The 21,481-nt window shown below is 43.8% G+C and overlaps 1 protein-coding gene and 1 long non-coding RNA gene across 5 annotated transcripts in view; one reads left to right on the top strand and one right to left on the bottom strand.

The window, feature by feature from the left end:
* LOC111950748 (neuroligin-3-like) overlaps positions 1-9,045 on the bottom strand; it is a 42,389-nt gene extending 33,344 nt beyond the window's left edge. For 2 of the 4 annotated variants that reach the window (XM_023968611.2, XM_070434481.1), the window contains exons 1-2: positions 4,934-5,161; positions 914-1,596 (exon numbers count right to left, since the gene is read on the bottom strand). In XM_023968611.2, coding sequence (XP_023824379.1) covers positions 914-1,397 — 484 coding nt within the window. In that variant the 5' untranslated portion in view covers positions 1,398-1,596; positions 4,934-5,161. Of the gene's footprint in view, positions 1-78; positions 139-913; positions 1,597-4,933; positions 5,163-8,472 lie in introns of those variants that run through there. The other 2 variants (XM_023968610.1, XM_070434482.1) reach the window with 2 other exon arrangements.
* Positions 9,046-17,830: 8,785 nt separating this feature from the next.
* LOC111950362 (uncharacterized) lies at positions 17,831-18,921 on the top strand. Its single transcript, XR_002875490.2, has 3 exons — positions 17,831-17,975; positions 18,122-18,229; positions 18,771-18,921. It is a non-coding gene; the product is annotated as an uncharacterized lncRNA (long non-coding RNA).
* Positions 18,922-21,481: the final 2,560 nt, after the last annotated feature.

Consider the following 21,481-nt stretch of genomic DNA (forward strand, 5'->3'; position numbering starts at 1 on the left):
CGATGAGGCTGTGATTTTGGCTTTGAGCCAACTCCCAAGTCACTCTGCTCCTTTAAATTCCTTTGTTAGCTTACATACCTTCTTCTCTACATACTTTCTTGTTGGGTTTTCTGGCACATTCCTTGGATATTCTTTTGACTGAAAAATGAATGAAAGACTACAAAATAACAGAAGCCTCTGAAAAAATGTAAGAAACATGCAGGAACCCAACCAACCAGGTCCACTTCTCATCACCTTAGGAACGAAAGGGAGGTAGTGAGATAGGGGGTTAGATATATTCATAAAAGAATAAGCATAATGATTTCACATGCACTCTGTCTATAGATTGTGTGAGCCCTAATACTGTCCAAAAAAAATGAAGGAACGAAAATGTGTTAATCAATCACAATAGTGTTTACTGGAGATCAGGCAGCTCTGATTTTGTCCAGTTAATATTGATCAACAGATCCATAGCATACAAATATAGAAATGTATTGCACCTCAGATTCTTATACTGTTAAGGCGCTCACATTGTAAACAGACATCTAGTTCACAAGAATAAATATTTAATCAGCCTAACATGTGTCTGAATCTCATTTATCACACCTATTGACCTATTCCCAGTAGTTAGGTTCGGAAATGCTGTAGGCTATATTCTGACTTTAAATGATTAGTTGTCTGACACATTAATACGTTTTATATCAGTGTGTGAATGCATTTTCCTCTTACAGAACACAAGGAAGGGAGGCAACACGTAAGCAGTGAAGAAGAGTTGATGACATGACTTTGGATGGGAAAAGAACTTGGGCTGGCACAAATGGGATGCACAATGAMAACTGCTGCATGCTCAAAACATGATCATCGCAAGGTGACAGCAAGGCCAATACAGTAAACATGGATTGTCCCTTTGGTCCATTTTACCCATTCCACTCACCATCCTCTGTTGGAACATAGATGTTTAAATACAAACAGTCCTCGTTCTGATCCTGAATGTAATTGGCCACTGTGTCCAGGTTATAGGTGAACCATATGGGCATCATGATCTCAGGCACTGTGTTGCGGATGTTCTGAGGGCACACTGGTGTGAAGTGGGTAGCATTCTTGATCCCTGACCAGGAGGAGGGCTGCTCTGGGGGCATGAAGCGCTTCTCCCCRATGGGAGGGGCAGCGTACGGCACCCCAAGGTACTGGTCAATGGGYTTAAGGACCTCRCCTGGCACYGYGACCCGGAGGCCCCTCAGCTTCCCAAACTGGGTGTTAACAGTTGGGTTGAAGTTCTGGCTGGTCGCCACTGTGAATTGCCAGTAGGAACATAACATCCACATGAAAAGAACACGGCGGGCGGCGATGGTTGCRGTTCCTCGCCGATTTGATAGGTGTGCAGGCAACCGATGGTGCCTGAACTCTGCCAACCACATGGTCTGGGCAAGTGAGTGCCTCTGCACCACGCCAATGTACACTYGAGTGTCCTCTCAATCCTTATAACCTACTGTATTCCACTCAACCAGGCATTGCTCAACCTGCCCTGGGCTCCAATTGTTACTAAAAACAAATAAACAAAGGCCAGGTATTCACTCATCTCCAGCTTCAACTCTCATTGATGTTCAGAACCCAGAGCTGCAAACAAGAGAGACAAATGGTCAGGTGAGCAAACATCGAAATCAGCATTTCAACAAAAAAGTGTGGGTTGCTGACTGCAATGCCGCTGAGTATTTTGATGGGACTATGTTGCCAAATTAATTGAAAACTGGGGCTATTMAATATATAGTGCTAGAGTAGCTCATCATTCGTATGCTTACACAGAAGATTGGCTCCCTGTAGAAAACCCACACAATAATTTCAAAGCAATCTAATCACTTGGGAGAACTCAAGGGACCATTTGAACACACTACGGTGGTGAGTCTGTAATCCAGCAGAATGTGAATGTAAATATATGCAAATGTTAATATCACAAAGAACATACTCATTGCCCTCAATTGTCTTTATATCTCACAACGATTTCACCAGGGATAAGTTTACTCTACAAACAGACAATATMATTTCCAGCATGTTTGGTGTTAACACCTCTTCATGGTTCTAGTGTGGGCTGATATCACCATGGGGAGAGGATTTGAACTATCTGAAAAAGCATCTGCATCAATGTAGGCGGAACGCTGTGAATGCTGCAATGCATCTGGAAGTGAGGGCTTTAGTGTACTGTACGTTCACTTTGTCTCATGTAAAAGGACAGTAATGAATCTTTGAGACAGAAATGTAAAAAAAAGCCACTACATTAAGAATGTTTGTTCTGGGTTCTTCAGTATTAAATCATTAACGACACTGATGTAACCTTTGAGTGGAAAGATGGAAAGCTGTGATGGAAGTACAGTGCCATATCATCACGGCAACTGCCGGCACGCAGTTTTGAAAGGCCTCGGATCAATTTTAGGAGCTCAGTCGGGGTCTCAATTTACTGTTAAGAGTTAGAATAGTAGAATACACAAGGTGCAATTTTGAAATTTGGCTGTGCATCAGCAGTTTTTCTCATCTTATGTCATTCACTGATAGCTGACATTGGATAATTGAGTGAATACATTTTTTTAGATAGCTGGCCGCTAGACTAATAACCTAGCAATCTAAACTTAGTAATCATGGTCAAATTACCGGCCAGGAGGGCACCCATTGATTTTGTTAGTCAGTCTCAATCAGATATCATTAAAAACTGCAAAGATTTCGCTCTCCACCGAAAATGTGTAGATTGCAGCAAAYTTTCTTTAAAACGGAAACATTTAACCTACGACCCATGGCAAAGTGTGTAGAATTGCACAAAATCAACTCTAACATGTAACAAATTTCTGTTCACAGTCAAGAGGGGGGCTGCTAAAATGTTTTGCTCGCAATGTGATGGATGTGGGTAGGCAGACCCAGGAGCAACTGCGGCCCCTCATGATGAATTCTGCTTTTTTGTGGCCCCCATCAAAGTCACCCTGGTTAAGATCCACAACAGCATGGCAACAACAACCCTTCAGTAACAGCTAATATAATCGTATGAAAATAGTGCAACAACAGTGTTGCAGAGCCCCAGGCAATAGAAACAGAGAGTAATGAGCCTCCTGGGTCATCAGGCTGGGTACTTGCTGGTCAATATGGATGACTCCAAGAACAAGCTTGTTTCCCTAAAATCAATTTCCTTAGCGTGTACTGATAGAGTTGCATATTGAGTCGCCTGAAAGTCAAAGCTACTCTTTGCTGGAATTAACAGATATTGATTCTATCAAAAACTGAAATATCTCTGAGTCCTCTAACTCTTTAAAAGTGTAAGAGTTGTGTTGTGAAAACATAACAGCAACAGCTTTAGAAAAGACGAATAGAAAAGGGTAGTACATGTAGGCCCATGTGTGTTCATGTGTCTGAGGGTGGGGGGTAGTCAACATGTCTATTATGCCTCATTATCACCCATATAGGGTCATGTTTCTCTTTTTTCTTTTCAACTTGCGCAATGATTGCAATTTATTGCACAATGTATTGATAGAGAAAAAAGGCTAAAGGTTGACAAAGTAAGCCTTGGCTACTTATTCTTTGAGCAGGTTAAGCATTTCTTCAGCCATTAATTAGGAAGCCAGTCAAAGCTGAAGACGTGTATTCCCTCAACACATWGGATTGTGTTTAGACCAGCAGGGGAGATGGAAGAGGCTTTGCGACGAGACASGAATACGAATAGATTACAACTCCACTGTCTGTTGTAAGAGCTGTAAAAGCTATCTGATGCGCCTAGATTGAAAATAAAGACATTATTCCGAGTTCTCATCATCCTTAGATTGAAACCATCACTTCAAAATACTGACATGTCAAAGTCTTTCATTTAGCACGGCCGCAACATGTCCTATTTTCGTGAGCTGTGCGCAATTCTCAGTCCCAATAAAAAAGGCTATTGATTCACAAAATACAGAGTGAACTTGGACAATGGTCATTTCCCAGTGCACTTGAACGGTCATGGCAGGCCATCGGTCTCATGCATTCGAATAATAAAATATGCCCAATGCATACAATTAACCATAAGTTAGCTACACTCACAACAGGTGTGTTAACGTCACGAATATAGGCTACAAATGTTGCACTTAAGGGCCAAAACTGGACAACAAATATATTTATGAATTTGTAAGCATTTTAAAAAAACAACATGGTTTTGGTCCGTTATTGCGGCTACAGGCCCACTAATGTTATCAGTAGCTCTATAGGCTATGCCAGTCATAAGCACCTTTACAACTACAACCCAAATGACAACTTRTTATAACTCTATACGGGGGTCTAATTGGACACACAACATGCTTTGACATCTCTCCTAAATTGGTATGAATAAATCCCAATTATATCAAGGTAGCAGCAGCCTCTGACCATTGGCAGAATGGTGATGGGTAAAAGATAACGAGAGTTCGGCGTAAAGCAGTCTCTCGCTCCTCTGAGGTGCTCTTGCTAAATCCGGCGCCCTTTTGCAAATTATTAATCAGTGGTAATCCTTTCAAATCGTTCGATTAGTCTAACTCGTTTTAATGTAAAAACTAAAGCATGCACAGTTAAATGTCAAGATAATGATAACGTCACTGTACACCTCTTTGAAGGTGAGCTGGTGGCATCGATTCACCAGTGATGTAGGTAGGCAACGATGCGTTAAAATGTCAGAGTGAATAAGAGACTGAAAACCAGACGTTAAGACAAAAGACGAAGCCACTTCCATGCTCCTCCAAATTTCCAAATAAACACCCAGGATGCCGTAGATTAGCCTAATAAAACGTTGCAACTGTTTAACCTAATTATCATACGCAAAACATCTCAATAACACCCATAATATATTTCAATTCAGTTTAAACGTACTACAATTAAACATCACATTCTGAAAAAAACAGCCCCGATCCTGCTATGTGGTGTACCAAGATCTTGCCMAACCATCTCATGGAAATGGGAATTTTCGACTCACCTGCTCTACCGGAGACTCCTCTTCATCCCCGGCTTGCTCTTCTCCATATCACTTCGATTTCATGGCACTGCAATGATGATCACAATTATTTTGTAAATACAATCGAATGTAAATATTTTCCTTTCAATTCATATGTTCTATTTAGTCTTCTTGATTAAAATTAATATCTTAGCCCTCTCGTTTTGTGCGCGCGCAGCTCGTTCACGACGGCAAGGTCAGGAGCCCCCACTGCCTTGCGCGTTTCTAGGCAACGATGGGGATAAGCGTGAGCGTAATAAGAAAAGGGAATGTATTTGTAACTTGGTCTAATCAAAATGATGCATATTTTATTATAATGATTAGGCTATTTAGTACATAACGCATCAGGTAGCCTATAGACTAGAGCTATGGCTTTCCCTGGGTACTTTGTGTAACGAAAGACCGCGATGCAGACTCAGGTCTCATCTAATTTAAAATGATGTTATATGTGTGTGATAAGCATAACCGATGCTCATTACGGATAGGCCCATAGAATTAGGAATTAAAATACTAATAATTGAATAGGATCTCTATGGATAGACATATAATCTGCATTCTTCCTGATAATCCAATGGAAATMATTTGAAAAGATTCTGCACATTCTGCTAAAACCATCTCAAAGCTTTAATGGAAAAATGGTGCAGGTATTGAATAAGGAAGTTTGTTTTAATAGAAATCAAATTAAAGGCTTTCACATGTGAATGGTCTAATATAGCCAAATTAATTGTAGCCTAGTAAATGGTGAATAGTTGTCAGATAAGTTCCAAGCAAGAATAGGCCTCAGTAATAGGCCTCAGTAACAGGCGCTCAGCATCACCCACCCAAACACAGAACTCCCCATTTGTGATATCTGGTACTGACGCTAAATTGGACACCTCCCTCTTGTGGTGAGTTTACATACCACTTGAGCCACTTGAGTGGGAAACGATGTTTTACAATCATAAGAATTCTTCCTAGGAGAGTAATTTCACCTTTATACATGTAGGCTCACATAGATGACAGTTTTGCAAAGCCAGATGAAAGAGAAATGCCGTCTCTCCAGAAAGTATAATGCAGAGCAATCTGTTCTTTGCTGTGGCCTCTGTATTTTTTATCATCGATATGCATCACTTTTATCCATTGCCTTTTGTTTTTACCATAACCATTGAGAATGCACTGTCGGACTCCTCTCACAAGCTCTAGAGCCAGGCTCCACTCAACTACGCAACCTGGTCTCAAAGCAGTTCGTATTATTCTGTATGTAAATCTGAGATACACTATTTAGTGTGATATGTTTTGTATGGTATGTATTCATTTGTCGATGTCCATCACACATTTCATATGATATGAATTACAATATGCATTATGTGTTATGAATTTGTAAAAATGTACAGCATGTTGTGATTTTTTTCAAAATGTACTATATGTTACGATTTGCCAGACGTATGATATGTTACGAACTCTATCTAAGTGGCTAGGTGGCTAACGTTAGCTAGCTGACTAATGTTTGTTAGGCTAGGGGTTAGGGTTAATTTTAGGAGTTAGGTTAAAGGGTTAGGATAAGGTTTAGCTAACATGCTAAGTATACTGAACGAAAATATAAAACGCAACGTAAAGTGTTGGGTTGCAACTATTAGATCTACTGGCCCAAGAAAGCTAAGGTAACTGATCTAAATGACTATCGCCCCGTAGCACCCACCTCTGTCATCATGAAGTGCTTTGAGAGACGAGTCAAGGATCATATCACCTCCACCCTACCTGATTCCCTAGACCAACTCCAATATGCTTACCGCCCCAATAGGTCCACTGACGATGCAATCGCCATCACACTGCACACTGCCCTATCCCATCTGGACAAGAGGAATATCTATGTAAGAATGTTGTTCCTTGACTACAGCTCAGCATTTAACACTATAGTACCCTCCAAACTCGTCATTAAGCTCAAGACCCTGGGTCTCGACCCCGCCCTGTGCAACTGCGTCATGGACTTTGACGTGCCGCCCCCAGGTGGTGAAGGTAGGAAACAACATCTTCACCCCGCTGATCCTCAACACTGGGGCCCCACAAGGGTGCGTTCACAGCACTCTCCTGTACTCCCTGTTCACCCATGACTGYGTGGCCATGCACGCTTCCAACTCAGTCATCAAGTTTACAGATGACACTACAGTGGTAGGCCTGATTACCAACAACGACGAGACGGCCTACAGGGAGGAGGTGAGGGCCCTCGGAGTGTGGTGTCAGGAAAATAACCTCTCACTTAACGTCAACAAAACAAAAGAGATGATCATGGACTTCAGGAAACAGCAGAGGGAGCACCCCCCTCATCCACATCGATGGGACAGTAGTGGAGAAGGTGGAAAGTTTTAAGTTCCTCAGCGTACACATCATGGACAAATTGAAATGGTCCACCCACACAGACAGTGTGGTGAAGAAGGCTTCAACCTCAGGAGGCTGAAGAAATTTGTCTTGTCATCTAAATCACTCACAAACTTTTACAGATGCACAATCGAGAGCATCCTGTCRGACTGTATCGCCGCCTGGTACGGCAACTGCACTGCCCTTAACCGCAAGGCTCTCCAGAGTGTGGTGCGGTCTGCACAACRCATCACCGGGGGCAAACTACCTGCCCTCCAGGACATCTACAGAACCCGATGTCACAGGAAGGCCAATAAGATCATCAAGGACATCAACCACCCGAGCCACTGCCTGTTCACCCCGCTATCATCCAGAAGGCGAGGTCAGTACAGGTGCGTCAAAGCTGGGACCAAGAGACTGAAAAACAGCTTCTATCTCAAGGCCATCAGACTGTTAAACAGCCATCACTAACATGGAGTGGCTGCTGCCAACATACAGACTCAAATCTCTTGCCACTTTAATAAATGGATTTAATAAAAGGTATCACTAGTCACTTTAAATAACACCACTTTAATAATGTCTACAGATCCTACATTACTCATCTCATATGTATATACTGTATTCTATACCATCTACTGCATCTTGTCTATGCCGTTCGGCCATCGCTCATCCATATATTTATATGTGCATATTCTTATTATTCCCTTTACATTTGTGTGTATAAGGTAGTTGTTGCGAATTTGTTAGATTACTTGTTAGATATTACTGCATAGTCGGAACTAGAAGMACAAGCATTTCGCTACACTCGCATTAACTAACCGTCTGTCTGTATGTGACCAATACAATTTGATTTGATACATGGTGCACATGTCCTTTGCACCCACTTGCTGCAGTAAGGCGAGGGAAGTAGCTAGATAGTGTAGCCAATTTAAGGCCAATGTGACATCTAAAGCACAATTATTGTAGTGATTTTCACCGAAAAGGTAGGCTACAACTACGGCATTAACATCTAAAAATGTTTGTAAAATAAACAAAAAATGAGCTACTCCGATAAAAACGAAATGATTGTGAACACACACTCCCAAGTCCCAACTTCGGCAGACAAGTTTCTAATTCTCTCAAGTTTCTAGTCACATCTATAGATGGCTGGRAAGGAAGGGCTCATCATGACAACTGACTTTACTGACCAGTGTTGCCAACTATGTTTCAGTGTGATCTGCTGAATTTCGCCGTTGCCGCGACGACGTCGCCAATTTGCCTTGCTGCAGCACGACTGTGGTCCCCAACGTAGCGTTTTCRCATCCTCCTCTTCTACCTCCCATCCTGTGTGTGCGCAATGCTGCGACTTATGTTACATATACAGCTTCTGCAACTCTCGTTTGCGGCAGAATTGATAAGGAAAAGTCGCTAAATGCCATCAAAACCCTCAGTGTCAAAACTCCCCAAAGGTTGCCTGAAAAGTAGCTGAACTTGTATCTAGAATCCTTTACAAATAAAAGTCGCTGGAGAGCTCTGAAAATATAGCAGCTAAACTGGCAACACTGGAACTGACTTAACCGAATCCATTCGACTATCGCTGCGCGCGATACGTCATCAATTTATTTGGGAACCAGGCGTGGCATTGCCATGAAAGTGTTGTTCAAAATGTTGGTGAGTAAAAGAAAGAGTCGTCTTTTGTAACTCGTTGTAGAACTTTGGTCATTTTACGATTCTCTGATGGAAAGATGGAATGAGATGAGAGGGCCGTAACGTTAACTTCCGGAAAGCAGTGCTAGTACCGGAGTTCTTGCTGTAAAATTGACTAATAGAAGTATAAAGGGGAGGAATTGCACATGCAGGAACGCCCMGAATTACGCGCYGCAATCACACCCTTCTAAACAATTMTATTAGGAGCKTTTGAAAAAKAAACASTCATTGAACCAGCACAGTTGCTAATTCTACAGGATTAGCATTGAAAGCGTGACTAGCGGTGGGGAAATCAGGTAATAAAGTGGCTGTAGATCATTTGAAAAACTTTTAAATGAATAGRATGACAGTAAAMCACTCGTGTTTTCTGAGTAGACAGCTGAAATTCACCACGATTGTGTTAATTTTCGATTGTGTTAATTTTCCACCTTGATGGCAAACTTTCTGTACGCTACCATTCACTCCCAGTAATTTTAGCTCCGGCGATGGTCCAATGAATGTGTTTATAATCATTCTGTATGGAATTATTATGTTAACATTTATTATCTTGAACCTATCTTGCAGATGTATTGTCATGGGCTTTTTGCAAGTTAATCATCCTCATGTATTAAGTATTGCATATTGTTTTTCAGAGGGAAGTCAGAAGACACTGATGCCCCCATCCCATTTCACAGCAAGCATCCAGTCTGCCTCAATCACAGTACCAGGGACTGCAAAGGGGCGAGGGACCACACCAATAACATGGGTCCACCCTGCCACAACACCACAATCAGACTCTGCCAACCCATGGCCCACCAACACTCASACCAAACAGGAAATTCTGGAACTGTGCAGAGAAAACCAGAGGATTCTGATGTTACATGGAGACAGCTCCAGAGGACTGAAGTCCTCAGAGGATTATGCTAATTCCAGGGCACGGTCCAGTGCTGCCCTATACACAATTCACTTTTACCAATGTCATTTATTGACATTTACATTTACATTTAAGTCATTTAGCAGACGCTCTTATCCAGAGCGACTTACAAATTGGTGCATTCACCTTATGATATCCAGTGGAACAACCACTTTACAATAGTGCATCTAACTCTTTTAAGGGGGGGGGGTTAGAAGGATTACTTTATCCTATCCTAGGTATTCCTTAAAGAGGTGGGGTTTCAGGTGTCTCCGGAAGGTGGTGATTGACTCCGCTGACCTGGCGTCGTGAGGGAGTTTGTTCCACATGTGGGTGCCAGAGCAGCGAACAGTTTTGACTGGGCTGAGCGGGAACTGTACTTCCTCAGAGGTATGGAGGCGAGCAGGCCAGAGGTGGATGAACGCAGTGCCCTTGTTTGGGTGTAGGGCCTGATCAGAGCCTGAAGTACGGAGGTGCCGTTCCCCTCACAGCTCCGTAGGCGCACCATGGTCTTGTAGCGGATGCGAGCTTCAACTGGAAGCCAGTGGAGAGAGCGGAGGAGCGGGGTGACGTGAGAGAACTAGCGAAGCTTGAACACCAGACGGGCTGCGGCGTTCTGGATGAGTTGTAGGGGTTTAATGGCACAGGCAGGGAGCCCAGCCAACAGCGAGTTGCAGTAATCCAGACGGGAGATGACAAGTGCCTGGATTAGGACCTGCGCCGCTTCCTGTGTGAGGCAGGGTCGTACTCTGCGAATGTTGTAGAGCATGAACCTACAGGAACGGGTCACCGCCTTGATGTTAGTTGAGAACAACAGGGTGTTGTCCAGGATCACGCCAAGGTTCTTAGCACTCTGGGAGGAGGACACAATGGAGTTGTCAACCGTGATGGCGAGATCATGGAACGGGCAGTCCTTCCCGCGGGAGGAAGAGCAGCTCCGTCTTGCCGAGGTTCAGCTTGAGGTGGTGAGCCGTCATCCACACTGATATGTCTGCCAGACATGCAGAGATGCGATTCGCCACCTGGTTATCAGAAGGGGGAAAGGAGAAGATTAATTGTGTGTCGTCTGCATAGCAATGATAGGAGAGACCATGTGAGGATATGACAGAGCCAAGTGACTTGGTGTATAGCGAAAATAGGAGAGGGCCTAGAACAGAGCCCTGGGGGACACCAGTGGTGAGAAGCACGTGGTGCGGAGACAGATTCTCGCCACGCCACCTGGTAGGAGCGACCTGTCAGGTAGGACGCAATCCAAGCGTGGGCCGCGCCGGAGATGCCAACTCGGAGAGGGTGGAGAGGAGGATCTGATGGTTCACAGTATCAAAGGCAGGCCGATAGGTCTAGAAGGATGAGAGCAGAGGAGAGAGAGTTAGCTTTAGCAGTGCGGAGCGCCTCCGTGACACAGAGAAGAGCAGTCTCAGTTGAATGACTAGTCTTGAAACCTGACTGATTTGGATCAAGAAGGTCATTCTGAGAGAGATAGCAGGAGAGCTGGCCAAGGACGGCACGTTCAAGAGTTTTGGAGAGAAAAGAAAGAAGGGATACTGGTCTGTAGTTGTTGACATCGGAGGGATCGAGTGTAGGTTTTTTCAGAAGGGGTGCAACTCTCGCTCTCTTGAAGACGGAAGGGATGTAGCGCAGGCGGTCAAGGATGAGTTGTGAGCGAGGTGAGGTAAGGGAGAAGATCTCCGGAAATGGTCTGGAGAAGAGAGGAGGGGATAGGGTCAAGCGGCAGGTTGTTGGGCGGCCGGCCGTCACAAGACGCGAGATTTCATCTGGAGAGAGAGGGGAGAAAGAGGTCAAAGCACAGGGTAGGGCAGTGTGAGCAGAACCAGCGGTGTCGTTTGACTTAGCAAACGAGGATCGGATGTCGTCGACCTTCTTTCCAAAATGGTTGACGAAGTCATCCGCAGAGAGGGAGGAGGGGGGGGGGGGAGGGGAGGAGGATTCAGGAGGGTGGAAAAGGTGGCAAAGAGCTTCCTAGGGTTAGAGGCAGATGCTTGGAATTTAGAGTGGTAGAAAGTGGCTTTAGCAGCAGAGACAGAAGAGGAGAATGTAAAGAGGAGGGAGTGAAAGGATGCCAGGTCGCAGGGAGGCGAGTTTTCCTCCATTTCCGCTCGGCTGCCCGGAGCCCTGTTCTGGCAGCGGAGCTGACAACACCGAACTGCTTCTTCCACCCCCTACATAGATCTGGAGAGAGAGGTGAGCAGTGATTTATCATCATGGACATATAGACTGACCAGGTGATTCCAGGGGAAAGCTATGATCCCTTATTGATGTCACTTGAGAAATCTATGTCAATCAGTGTAGATGAAGTGGAGGAGACAGGTTATAGAAGGTTTTTTAAGCCTTGAGACAATTGAGACATGGATTGTGTATGTGTGCCATTCAAATACATACATAGTCCATCTGTAAACTACCCACCCAATTTACCTACCTCACCCCCAATACTGCTTTTATTTATTTACTTTTCTGCTCTTTTGCACACCAGTATCTCTTTTTGCACATGATCATCTGATGATTTATCACTCCAGTGTTAATCTGCTAAATTGTAATTATTCGATTTATTGCCTACCTCATGCCTTTTGCACACATTGTATATAGATTCTCTTTTTTTTCTACCATGTTATTGACTTGTTTATTGTTTACTCCATGTGTAACTCTGTTTGTTTGTTCACACTTGCTATGCTTTATCTTGGCCAGGTCGCAGTTGCAAATGAGAACTTGTTCTCACACTAGCCTACCTGGTAAATAAAGGTGAAATAAAAAAAAAAAATTTTTTTTTTATTTGTCACATACACATGGTTAGCAGATGTTAATGCGAGTGTAGAAGTGCTTGTGCTTCTAGTTCCACAGTGCAGTAATATCTAACATATAATCTAACAATTCCACAACAATACCTTATACACACAACTCTTAAGGGGTGAATGAGAATATGTAATGTAAGTATATGGATGAGCGATGGCCGAGCTGCATATGTAACCGATGTGAAATGGCTAGCTGGTTAGCGGGGGTGCGCGCTAATAAGCGTTTTCAATCGGTGACGTCACTCGCTCTGAGACCTTGAAGTAGTTGTTGCTCTGCAAGGGCCGTGGCTTTTGTGGAGTGATGGGTAACGATGCTTCGTGGGAGGCGGAAGTTGATGTGTGCAGAGTGTCCCTGGTTTGAGCCCAGGTAGGGGCGGGAGAGGGCAGAAGCTAAACTGTTACGTTGATGTTGTTGACCGGATCACTGGTTGCTGCGGAAAAGGAGGAGGTCAACTCCTGACACCACACTACGAGTGCCCTCCCCTCCTCTCTGTAGGCTGTCTCATCGTTGTTGGTAATCAAGCCACACTGTTGTGTGTCGTGCTGCAAACTTGATGATTGAGTTGGAGGTGTGCATGGCCAGCAGTTGTGGGTGAACAGGGAGTACAGGGGGGGGGGGGCTGAGCACGCACCTTGAGGGTCAGCGAGTGGAGATTTTGTTTCCTACCTTCACCACCTGGGGGGGGGGGCCTGTCAGAAAGTCCAGGACCCAGTTGTACAGGGCGGGGTTGAGACCCGGGTCAGGGCCTCAGGCTTGATGATGAGCTTGGAGGGTACTATGGTGTTGAATGCTGAGCTGTAGCCAATGAACAGCATTCTTACATAGGTATTCCTTTTGTCCAGATGGGATAGGGCAGTGTGCCGTGTGATRGCGATTGCGTCATCTGTGGACCTGTTGGGGCGGTATGCAAACTGAAGTGGGTCTAGGGTGGCCAATAAGGTGGAGGTGATATGATCCTTGACTAGTCTCTCAAAGYTCTTCATGATGACAGAAGTGAGTGCTATAGGKTGATAGTCATTTTGTTCAGTTATCTTTGCCTTCTTGGGTACAGGAACAATGGTAGCCATCTTGAAGCATGTGGGGACAACAAACTAGGATAGGGAGCGATTTAATATGTCSGTAAACACACCAGCCAGCTGGTCTGCGCATGCTTTGAGGACGCGGCTAGGGATGCTGTCTGGGCCAGCAGCCTTGCGAGGGTTAACAGGTTTAAATGTTTTACTCACGTCAGCCACAGAGAAGGAGGGGAGGGGAGGGGGGTGCGCAGTCCATGTTCGCGGGCTGCGACGGTGGCACTGTATTATCCTCAAAGCAGGCAAAGAAGGTGTTTAATTTGTCTGGAAGCGTGACGTGGCTGGATTTCTTTTTGTAGTCTGTGATTTCCTGTAGACCCTGCCACATACGTCTCGTGTCTGAGCCATTGAATTGCGACTCCACCTTGTCCATGTACTGGCATTTCGCTTGTTTTATTGCCTTGCGGAGGGAATAGCTACACTRTTTATATTCAGACATATTCCCAGACCTCTTTCCATGGTTAAATGTGGTGGATTGCGCTTTCAGTTTTAAGCRAATGCCGCCATCCATCCACGGTTTTAATAGTCACAGTGGGTACAACATCTCCAATGCGCTTCTTTATAAACGCACTCCCCGAGTCAGCATATAGGTCAATGTTTTGATCATGCGGACTGGAATATGTTCCCGTCAGCCTCAAAGAACAACAATCTTGACGCATGGCTTCCGATTGGTCGGACCAGAGTTGAATTGTTCTCGTCACTGGTACATCCTGTTTGAGTTTCTGCCTATAAGACGGGAGGAGCAAGATGGCGTCGTGGTCGGATTTGCCGAAAGGAGGGCGGGGGAGGGCTTTGTATGCATCGCGAAAGTTAGAGTAGCAGTGGTCGAGGGTATTGCGCATGCACGTAGCGCAATCAATATGCTGGAAGAATTTAGGTAGACTTGTTATTAAATTTGCTTTGTTAAAATCCCCAGCTACAACAAATGCAGCTTCAGGATGTATGGTTTCCAGTTTGCATATAGTCCAGTGAAGTTCCTTGATGGCTGTCTTGGTGTCTGCTTGAGGGGGAATGTACAAAGCTGTGACTATAASTGACGAGAATTCTCTTRGTAGGTAAGATGGCCGGCACYTGATTGTAAGGTATTCTAGATCGGGTGAACAGAAGGACTTGAGTTCCTATATGTTGTTATGATTACACCATGAGTCGTTAATCATAAAGCATACACCCTCGCCCTTCCTTTTCCCAGAGAGGTGTTTATCTCTRTCGGCRCGATGCATGGAGAAGCCCGGTGGCTAAACTGATTCCGACAACATATCCCGAGAGAGCCATGTTTCCGTGAAACAGAATGTTACAATCTCTGATGTCTCTCTAGAAGGCAACCCTTGATCGAATTTCGTCTACATTGTTGTCAAGAGACATTGGACATTGGCTAGTAGTATACTCGGGAGTGATGTGCGACGTGCACGTCTACGGAGCCTGGCCAGGTAGCCGCTTYGTCTGCCCCTTCTGCGGCATCGTTGTTTTGGATCGCCTACTGGAATTAGCTCAATTGTCCTGGGTGGTGGTCCGAACAGAGGATCCACTTCGGGGAAAGTCGTTTATCTGGTCGTAATGTTGGTAAGTTGACGTTGCTCTTATATCCAATAGTTCTTCCCGGCTGTATGTAATAAGACTTAAGATTTCCTGGGGTAACAATGTAAGAAATAATACATAAAAAAAAAAAATACTGCATAGTTTCCTCAGAACTCGAAGCGATCTCTGTCAGCGCCATGCTATGATTCAGAGGGTGAATGGGCAAGACAAAAGACAAGACAAAATATTTAAGTGCCTTTGAACAGAGTATGGTAGTAGGTGCCAGGCACACTGATTTGTGTCGAGAACTGCAATGCTGCTGGGTTTTTCACACAAGTTTCCGTGTGTATCAAGAATGGTCCACCACCCAAAGGACATCCAGCATCCCTGTGGAACGCTTTCGACACCTTGTAGAGTCCATGCCCTGATGAAYTGAGGCTGTTCTGATRGCAAAAGAGTGAGGGGGGTGCAACTCAATATTAGGAAGGTGYTCTTAATATTTTGTACACTGTGTAAGTAGCCTAGATGTTACATGCCTCATTCAATATTGAATATTTTACTGACAAATGTGTATCCTGCTTCTATTTGAAGTAGGCCTAATTGAAATAAAGTTTTCCCAGTGATATTCCCTCCCTCCTTACATCTTGTATTGCAGGCAGAGTCATTAAATGAAGGCGATGTGGGAGGAGTTATGTATGACTGAGCTCAGCCAAGTCACTGGGGAGCTGGTTCAAAAGAGAGAGAGGAAAAAGAGAGCCYCAGCACCCAAGTAACAGTTATTCACAAGAACTCTGTTTTTGTTTATTTTCAACCCAGCTCACCTCTGTTTTATATGTGATAGTAACTGGGGGAAATTTCAGTTGGTTTGCATCTACCAACAGCAACAATGGCATGATTGCAAAACTGTATATTGACTGTCCAAAAAAATGGTGTAGCCTCACCAGCCTCGCCAGTTATGCTTGTAGTCCCCAATGACTGCCTTTGTGAATCACTGCTTCACCCCATTTATTTATTTAGCCCTTTTTGTTCTCCCCAATTCCGTGGTATCCAATTGGTAGTAGTTAGTCTTGTCTCATCGCTGCAACTCCCGTACGGACTCGGGAGAGGCAAAGGTCGAAAGCCACACGTCCTCCAAAACACAACCCAACCTAGCCGCACTGCTTCTTGACACAACGCACATCCAACCCGGAAGCCAGCCGCACCAATGTGTCGGAGGAAACACTGTACACCTGGCGACTGTGTCAGCGTGCACTGCGCCCGGCCCGCCACAGGAGTCGCTAGTGCGCGATGAGACAAGGATAGCCCTGCCGGCCTAACCCGGACGACGCTGTGCCAATTGTGCATCGCCCCATGGACCTCCCGGTCGCGGCCGGCTGCGATTAGAGCCTGGGCTCGAACCCAGAATCTCTGGTGGCCACTGCGCCACCCAGGAGGCTCACCCCATTTATTGTTTAAATATCAATTCCCTGCTCCCAGGTTTCCATTCAAACCTCTTTATGTACTCCATTAACTTTGTATTACACAATGCTTGCTGTCTGTGGTATGCAGCTGGAGAGGGAGTCTGGGGAGGTTGAGAGGCTGAGGAGTGAAGTGGAGAGGAGCAGACAGGAGGCCCAGAGGCTGACCAGGGAAGCTGAGACAGCTAGGCTGCAGGCTTGGGAGGAAGTCAAGCAGGAAATGCAGAAACTAAAGAAGCAACTGGATAAATCCAACAGGAAACATGAAACGCAGGTAACAAGACCTCTTCAGATTGTTTGAATTTCTTTCTGAACAATTGAGCAAACATGCTGCATATCAATTTAACATCCCAATTAGACCTTTTTAAAGAAAGTATTCAGACCCCACATGTTGTTACTTTTAGCCCATAGAATTTGTAGTAATGCTTGAGTCAATCAAATATCACATGAATACACATTTGACACATGGCAAAATGTATGTAGAATTGGAAGAGAATTAGCTTTAAAACGGCAACATTTTCTCTCTGCCAACAAGAGGGGTGTGAACAGTTGTTGTTGTGAACAGTGCTTGTGCCCATAGAAATAGACGTGGCACACACAGGGGGTGTGGGATGTTCCCCAATGCTGGAAGGGGGGCTTGAGTGAAAAAGTTTGGTAACCCCTGCTCTAAGGAAACACACAAGGAAAAGGACAGTTGGTGCTTTAACTGAGCAGAGAAATTGGTTGTTCCTCCAGCAAATAAAGTGTTGCCTGTAGAACAAGGTGTATCTTGGCTGATTTAATATGAATGTATGGTATGAGCATATTTGCATATTACTATATAATAAGTAGTCTCCAGTATTCTAATCTGAATTCCTCTATAGAAGCTGGAGAAGGAGGCTCTGCAGGTGACAACAGAGTTTATGACGGTCAGACTCAACTCTGTGAACGACATATTGGCCCTACAAGAGGAGGAGGGGATTGAGAAGGTAAGTGATCAATTGTTAACAGTGCCATAGCTGATGTAAAATCCACTTATTTTTGTCAGATATTTTATTAATATCCATTCCCCCATGTGTAYGACTATCTAAGAGCTCTGAGGGTTAAGTAAAGGCTTAGTCATGTCCACAGACTAGGTCAGACCCTCTCTTGAAGGCYGGGCCTAAAGGCACTCGGGTTCTGCGCCGCTGGAGAGAGAAGGTCTTCATGTTGTTGGTCCAGCTTCGCTCAAAGGACATTGAACTGAGGGGAGAAAAGGACAAACTTCACTCAATTGTACAGTATGTTCCTTTAAGAGGTTTATATATTTTTCAAACAGACAAATGACCATCCACTATAAAATAATGTTCAGTCTATTCATAGGCGAATTGTGATAAGGAATATTTTCGAAACATCCATGAGTCTATTGTGTGTCCGTTTGTTTCAGATCTCGTCTCTGGAGCAGGAGGTGAAGGAGAAGTACCAGTCCAGTGTGTTCCAGCACAGCCTGCAGGACAGAACAACTGAACTGGACCTGGAGAGGGTGGCCAGGGAGGTGAGGAGGAACAGGGAACAGCCTCTGTGAGATTGTCTCAATGCATCCCTTCATAGGATGTCTTTCCTCCATTTTGTTGAAACAGGATGCATCTGCCATTGCCACAGGGAGGTGCCAATTACCTATGCCATGTTAGCACAGCAGAGGGTGCTGCTTCTCATTAAAACATTTGTTACGCACCACCAATCAGTATTAAACGACCACACCAGTAGAAATCCAAATCTTCAAGCTGAAAGACGATTGTTAGAGCTTACCCATGATATTGCACAACAAAAAATAACGCTGCATAGGCTATTAACTTTTGTCTGACATGGTAGGAAAAGAGGGATAGACAGAACAAGATAAAATGAAAAACAAACACATTTCTCTCCTGAGGGGGAACGTCATTTTCTACACAGAGCCAATCAAATGCTAGGGTTGAATGCCATTTAAATGCAAAAGAGTCAACGAGACGAGATTTGGAAGGATGACCCCGTGAGACTAATTGCAAGTTTACCATGTTAAGAAATGTTCTGCTATTGTTTTGTCAAACTGACAACAGACGACTGTCCCCAGGCGTGAGAAGGGTCTGATGAGTGAGTATAAGGCCGCTCGGACCACAGCCCTGCAGACTTCTGTGGCCTTGGAGGAGCAGCAGCAGCAGAGACCCTCAGGGAAGAACAACACTCTGAAAGCCAAAGACAAGCTACAGACCGGAGGTAACTTCCACCTACACACCATATTGTCACATTGCCTCTTCATTTGAATACCCTCTTCTATTATGTTATACAAGTAGTGTGCCTTCACAAAGTATTTATACCCCTGAACTTATTCCACATTTTGTTGTGTTAGAGCCTGAATTCAACATGGATTAAATATGTTTTATCACCCATCTACATACAATGACAAAGTTAAAATGTTTTTTGCATTTTTTGCAAATTTATWAAAAATAATATACAGAAATATCTMATTTACATAAGWATTCACACCCCTGAGTCAATACATGTTAGAATCACATTTGGCAGTGATTACACCTGTGAGTCTTTCTGGGTAAGTCTCTACGAGCTTTGCACACSTGGATTATTATTTTAAAAATTCTTCAAGCTCTGTCAAGTTGGTTGTCGATCGTTGCTAGACAGCCATTTTCAATTCTTGCCATATATTTCAAGCTGATTTAAGTGGAAACTGTAACTAGGCCACTCGGGAACATTCATTTTTGTCTTGGTAAGCAATTCCARTGTATATTTGKCCTTGTGTTTTATGTTATTGTCTTTCTGAAAGATGAATTTGTCTCCCAGTGTCTGTTGGAAAGCAGACTGAACCAGGCTTTCGTCTAGGATTTTGCCTGTGCTTAGCTCTATTCTGTTTCTTTTTAGCCTAAAAAACTCCCTAGTCCTTGCCGAACCATACCCATAACATGATGCAGCCACCACCATGCTTGAAAATATGGAGAGTGGTACTSAGTGATGTGTTTTAGTACCTTATTGCAAACAGGATGCATGTTTTGGAATAATTTTATTCTGTACAGACTTCTTTCTTTTCACTCTGTCATTTCAGGTTAGTATTGTGGAGTAAATACAATGTTGATGATCCATCCTCAGTTTTCTCCTATCACAGCCATTAAACTCTGCAACTGTTTTAAAGTCACCATTGGCATCATGGTGAAACCCCTGAGTGGTTTCCTTCCTCTCCGGCAACTGAGTTAGGAAGTACGCCTGTATCTTTGTAGCACCTGGGTGTATTGATACACCATCCAAAGTGTAATTAATAACTTCACCATGCTCAAAGGGATATTTAATATCTGCTTTTTTATGTATCTACCAATAGGGGCCTTTCTTTGCGAGGTACAGTATTGGAAAACCTCCCTGGTCTTTGTGGTTGAATCTGTGCTTGATATTCACCGCTCAACTGAGGGAACTTCCAGATAATTGTATGTGTGGGGTACAGAGATGAGGTAGTCTATCAAAAATCATGTTAAAGACTATTGTTGCACACAGAGTGTGAGTCCGTGCAACTTATTATGTGACTTGTCAAGCACATTTTTACTCCTGAACTWTTTTAGGCTTACCATGACAGGGGTTGAATACTTATTGACACAAGACATTTCAATTTTATATTTTTTATTAATTTGTAAAAMAATATCCACTTTGACATTATGGGGTATTSTGTGTTGGCCAGTGACACAACATCTCAATACATTTTAAATTCAGGCTTTAACACAACAAAATGTGGAAARAGTCAAGGGGTGTGAATAGTTTCTGAAGGCACTATTTATAACACATTTATAAAACAGAATGAAACTGTAATTTGACTACAGATAACATATCTATAGACACATAGTAATAACAATTGAACTGTTCTGTGTGTTCCCTGTTAGACTCAGTGGTCCTCAGCTCAGAGGACRATGTAGAGGAGGACGAGGGACGGGGTGGGACAGTCCAGAGCCAAAAGAGACAACTCACAAAAATGATCTTCTGCAAAAAGTACTGGGAACTTTTTTGCTTTCACTGCAAATTTTGAACAATCCATTTCTCTTTTGAAATGGAACTTTTCAAGTTTCAAATCTTTGTTTATGACATTCCATTACATACTTATGTAACTCAGACTCTTTATWAAATAACACTGTTGACACAACAGCAATGTTCCCACTTTGAAGGTGYATGACTTGAGGTCTTGATTGGCCAAGATGAAATGCATTGGATTGATTTGTTTGCTTTTGTAAGATTTCATGAATTTTCTTACTGTTAATTAGCGCTGAATAGTAAAGTAATGTCCTCTAGCTTATACCAGTGAGAGATACCATTCCTCACCTTTGGCTGGCAGGCTACGGCCAGGGGAGAAGCTGACGGACTGATGAGTTCATATAAGGTAGGCGGGCATGTGGCCTGTGCTCTCAGTCTAATCAATAAGTCAATGTGTTTTCTCCCAGGGCCWCACAGCAAGGAGGAGCATGACAGGAAAATCAAATGAATGGATAGCCTCGATCAAAACCGCGTGCTGCCTTCCACTGAAGAAGACTAAATAACAGGCTGAGTTATGACCCTAAGTGCTCTCAACTGTAGTACTGGAGAAAGGAGATTGACCTCTGCTGATGGTTTTGTAGTCTTGCTATTGGTTGTGTTTATAAAGACATKAATCAGCATCTTCTTGGACAAAGCTGTGTATTGTTTTGTGTGACGACATAATGTAATATTTTGAACTTTAATTGTGTCTTTTGAAGTGCTGTTTTGAAAGCACTTAGAACCTAAAAAGCATTTCATGAAAATGAGGTGT

Source organism: Salvelinus sp. IW2-2015, linkage group LG23 (assembly GCF_002910315.2).
Source record: "Salvelinus sp. IW2-2015 linkage group LG23, ASM291031v2, whole genome shotgun sequence".
Lineage (NCBI taxonomy): Eukaryota > Metazoa > Chordata > Actinopteri > Salmoniformes > Salmonidae > Salvelinus > Salvelinus sp. IW2-2015.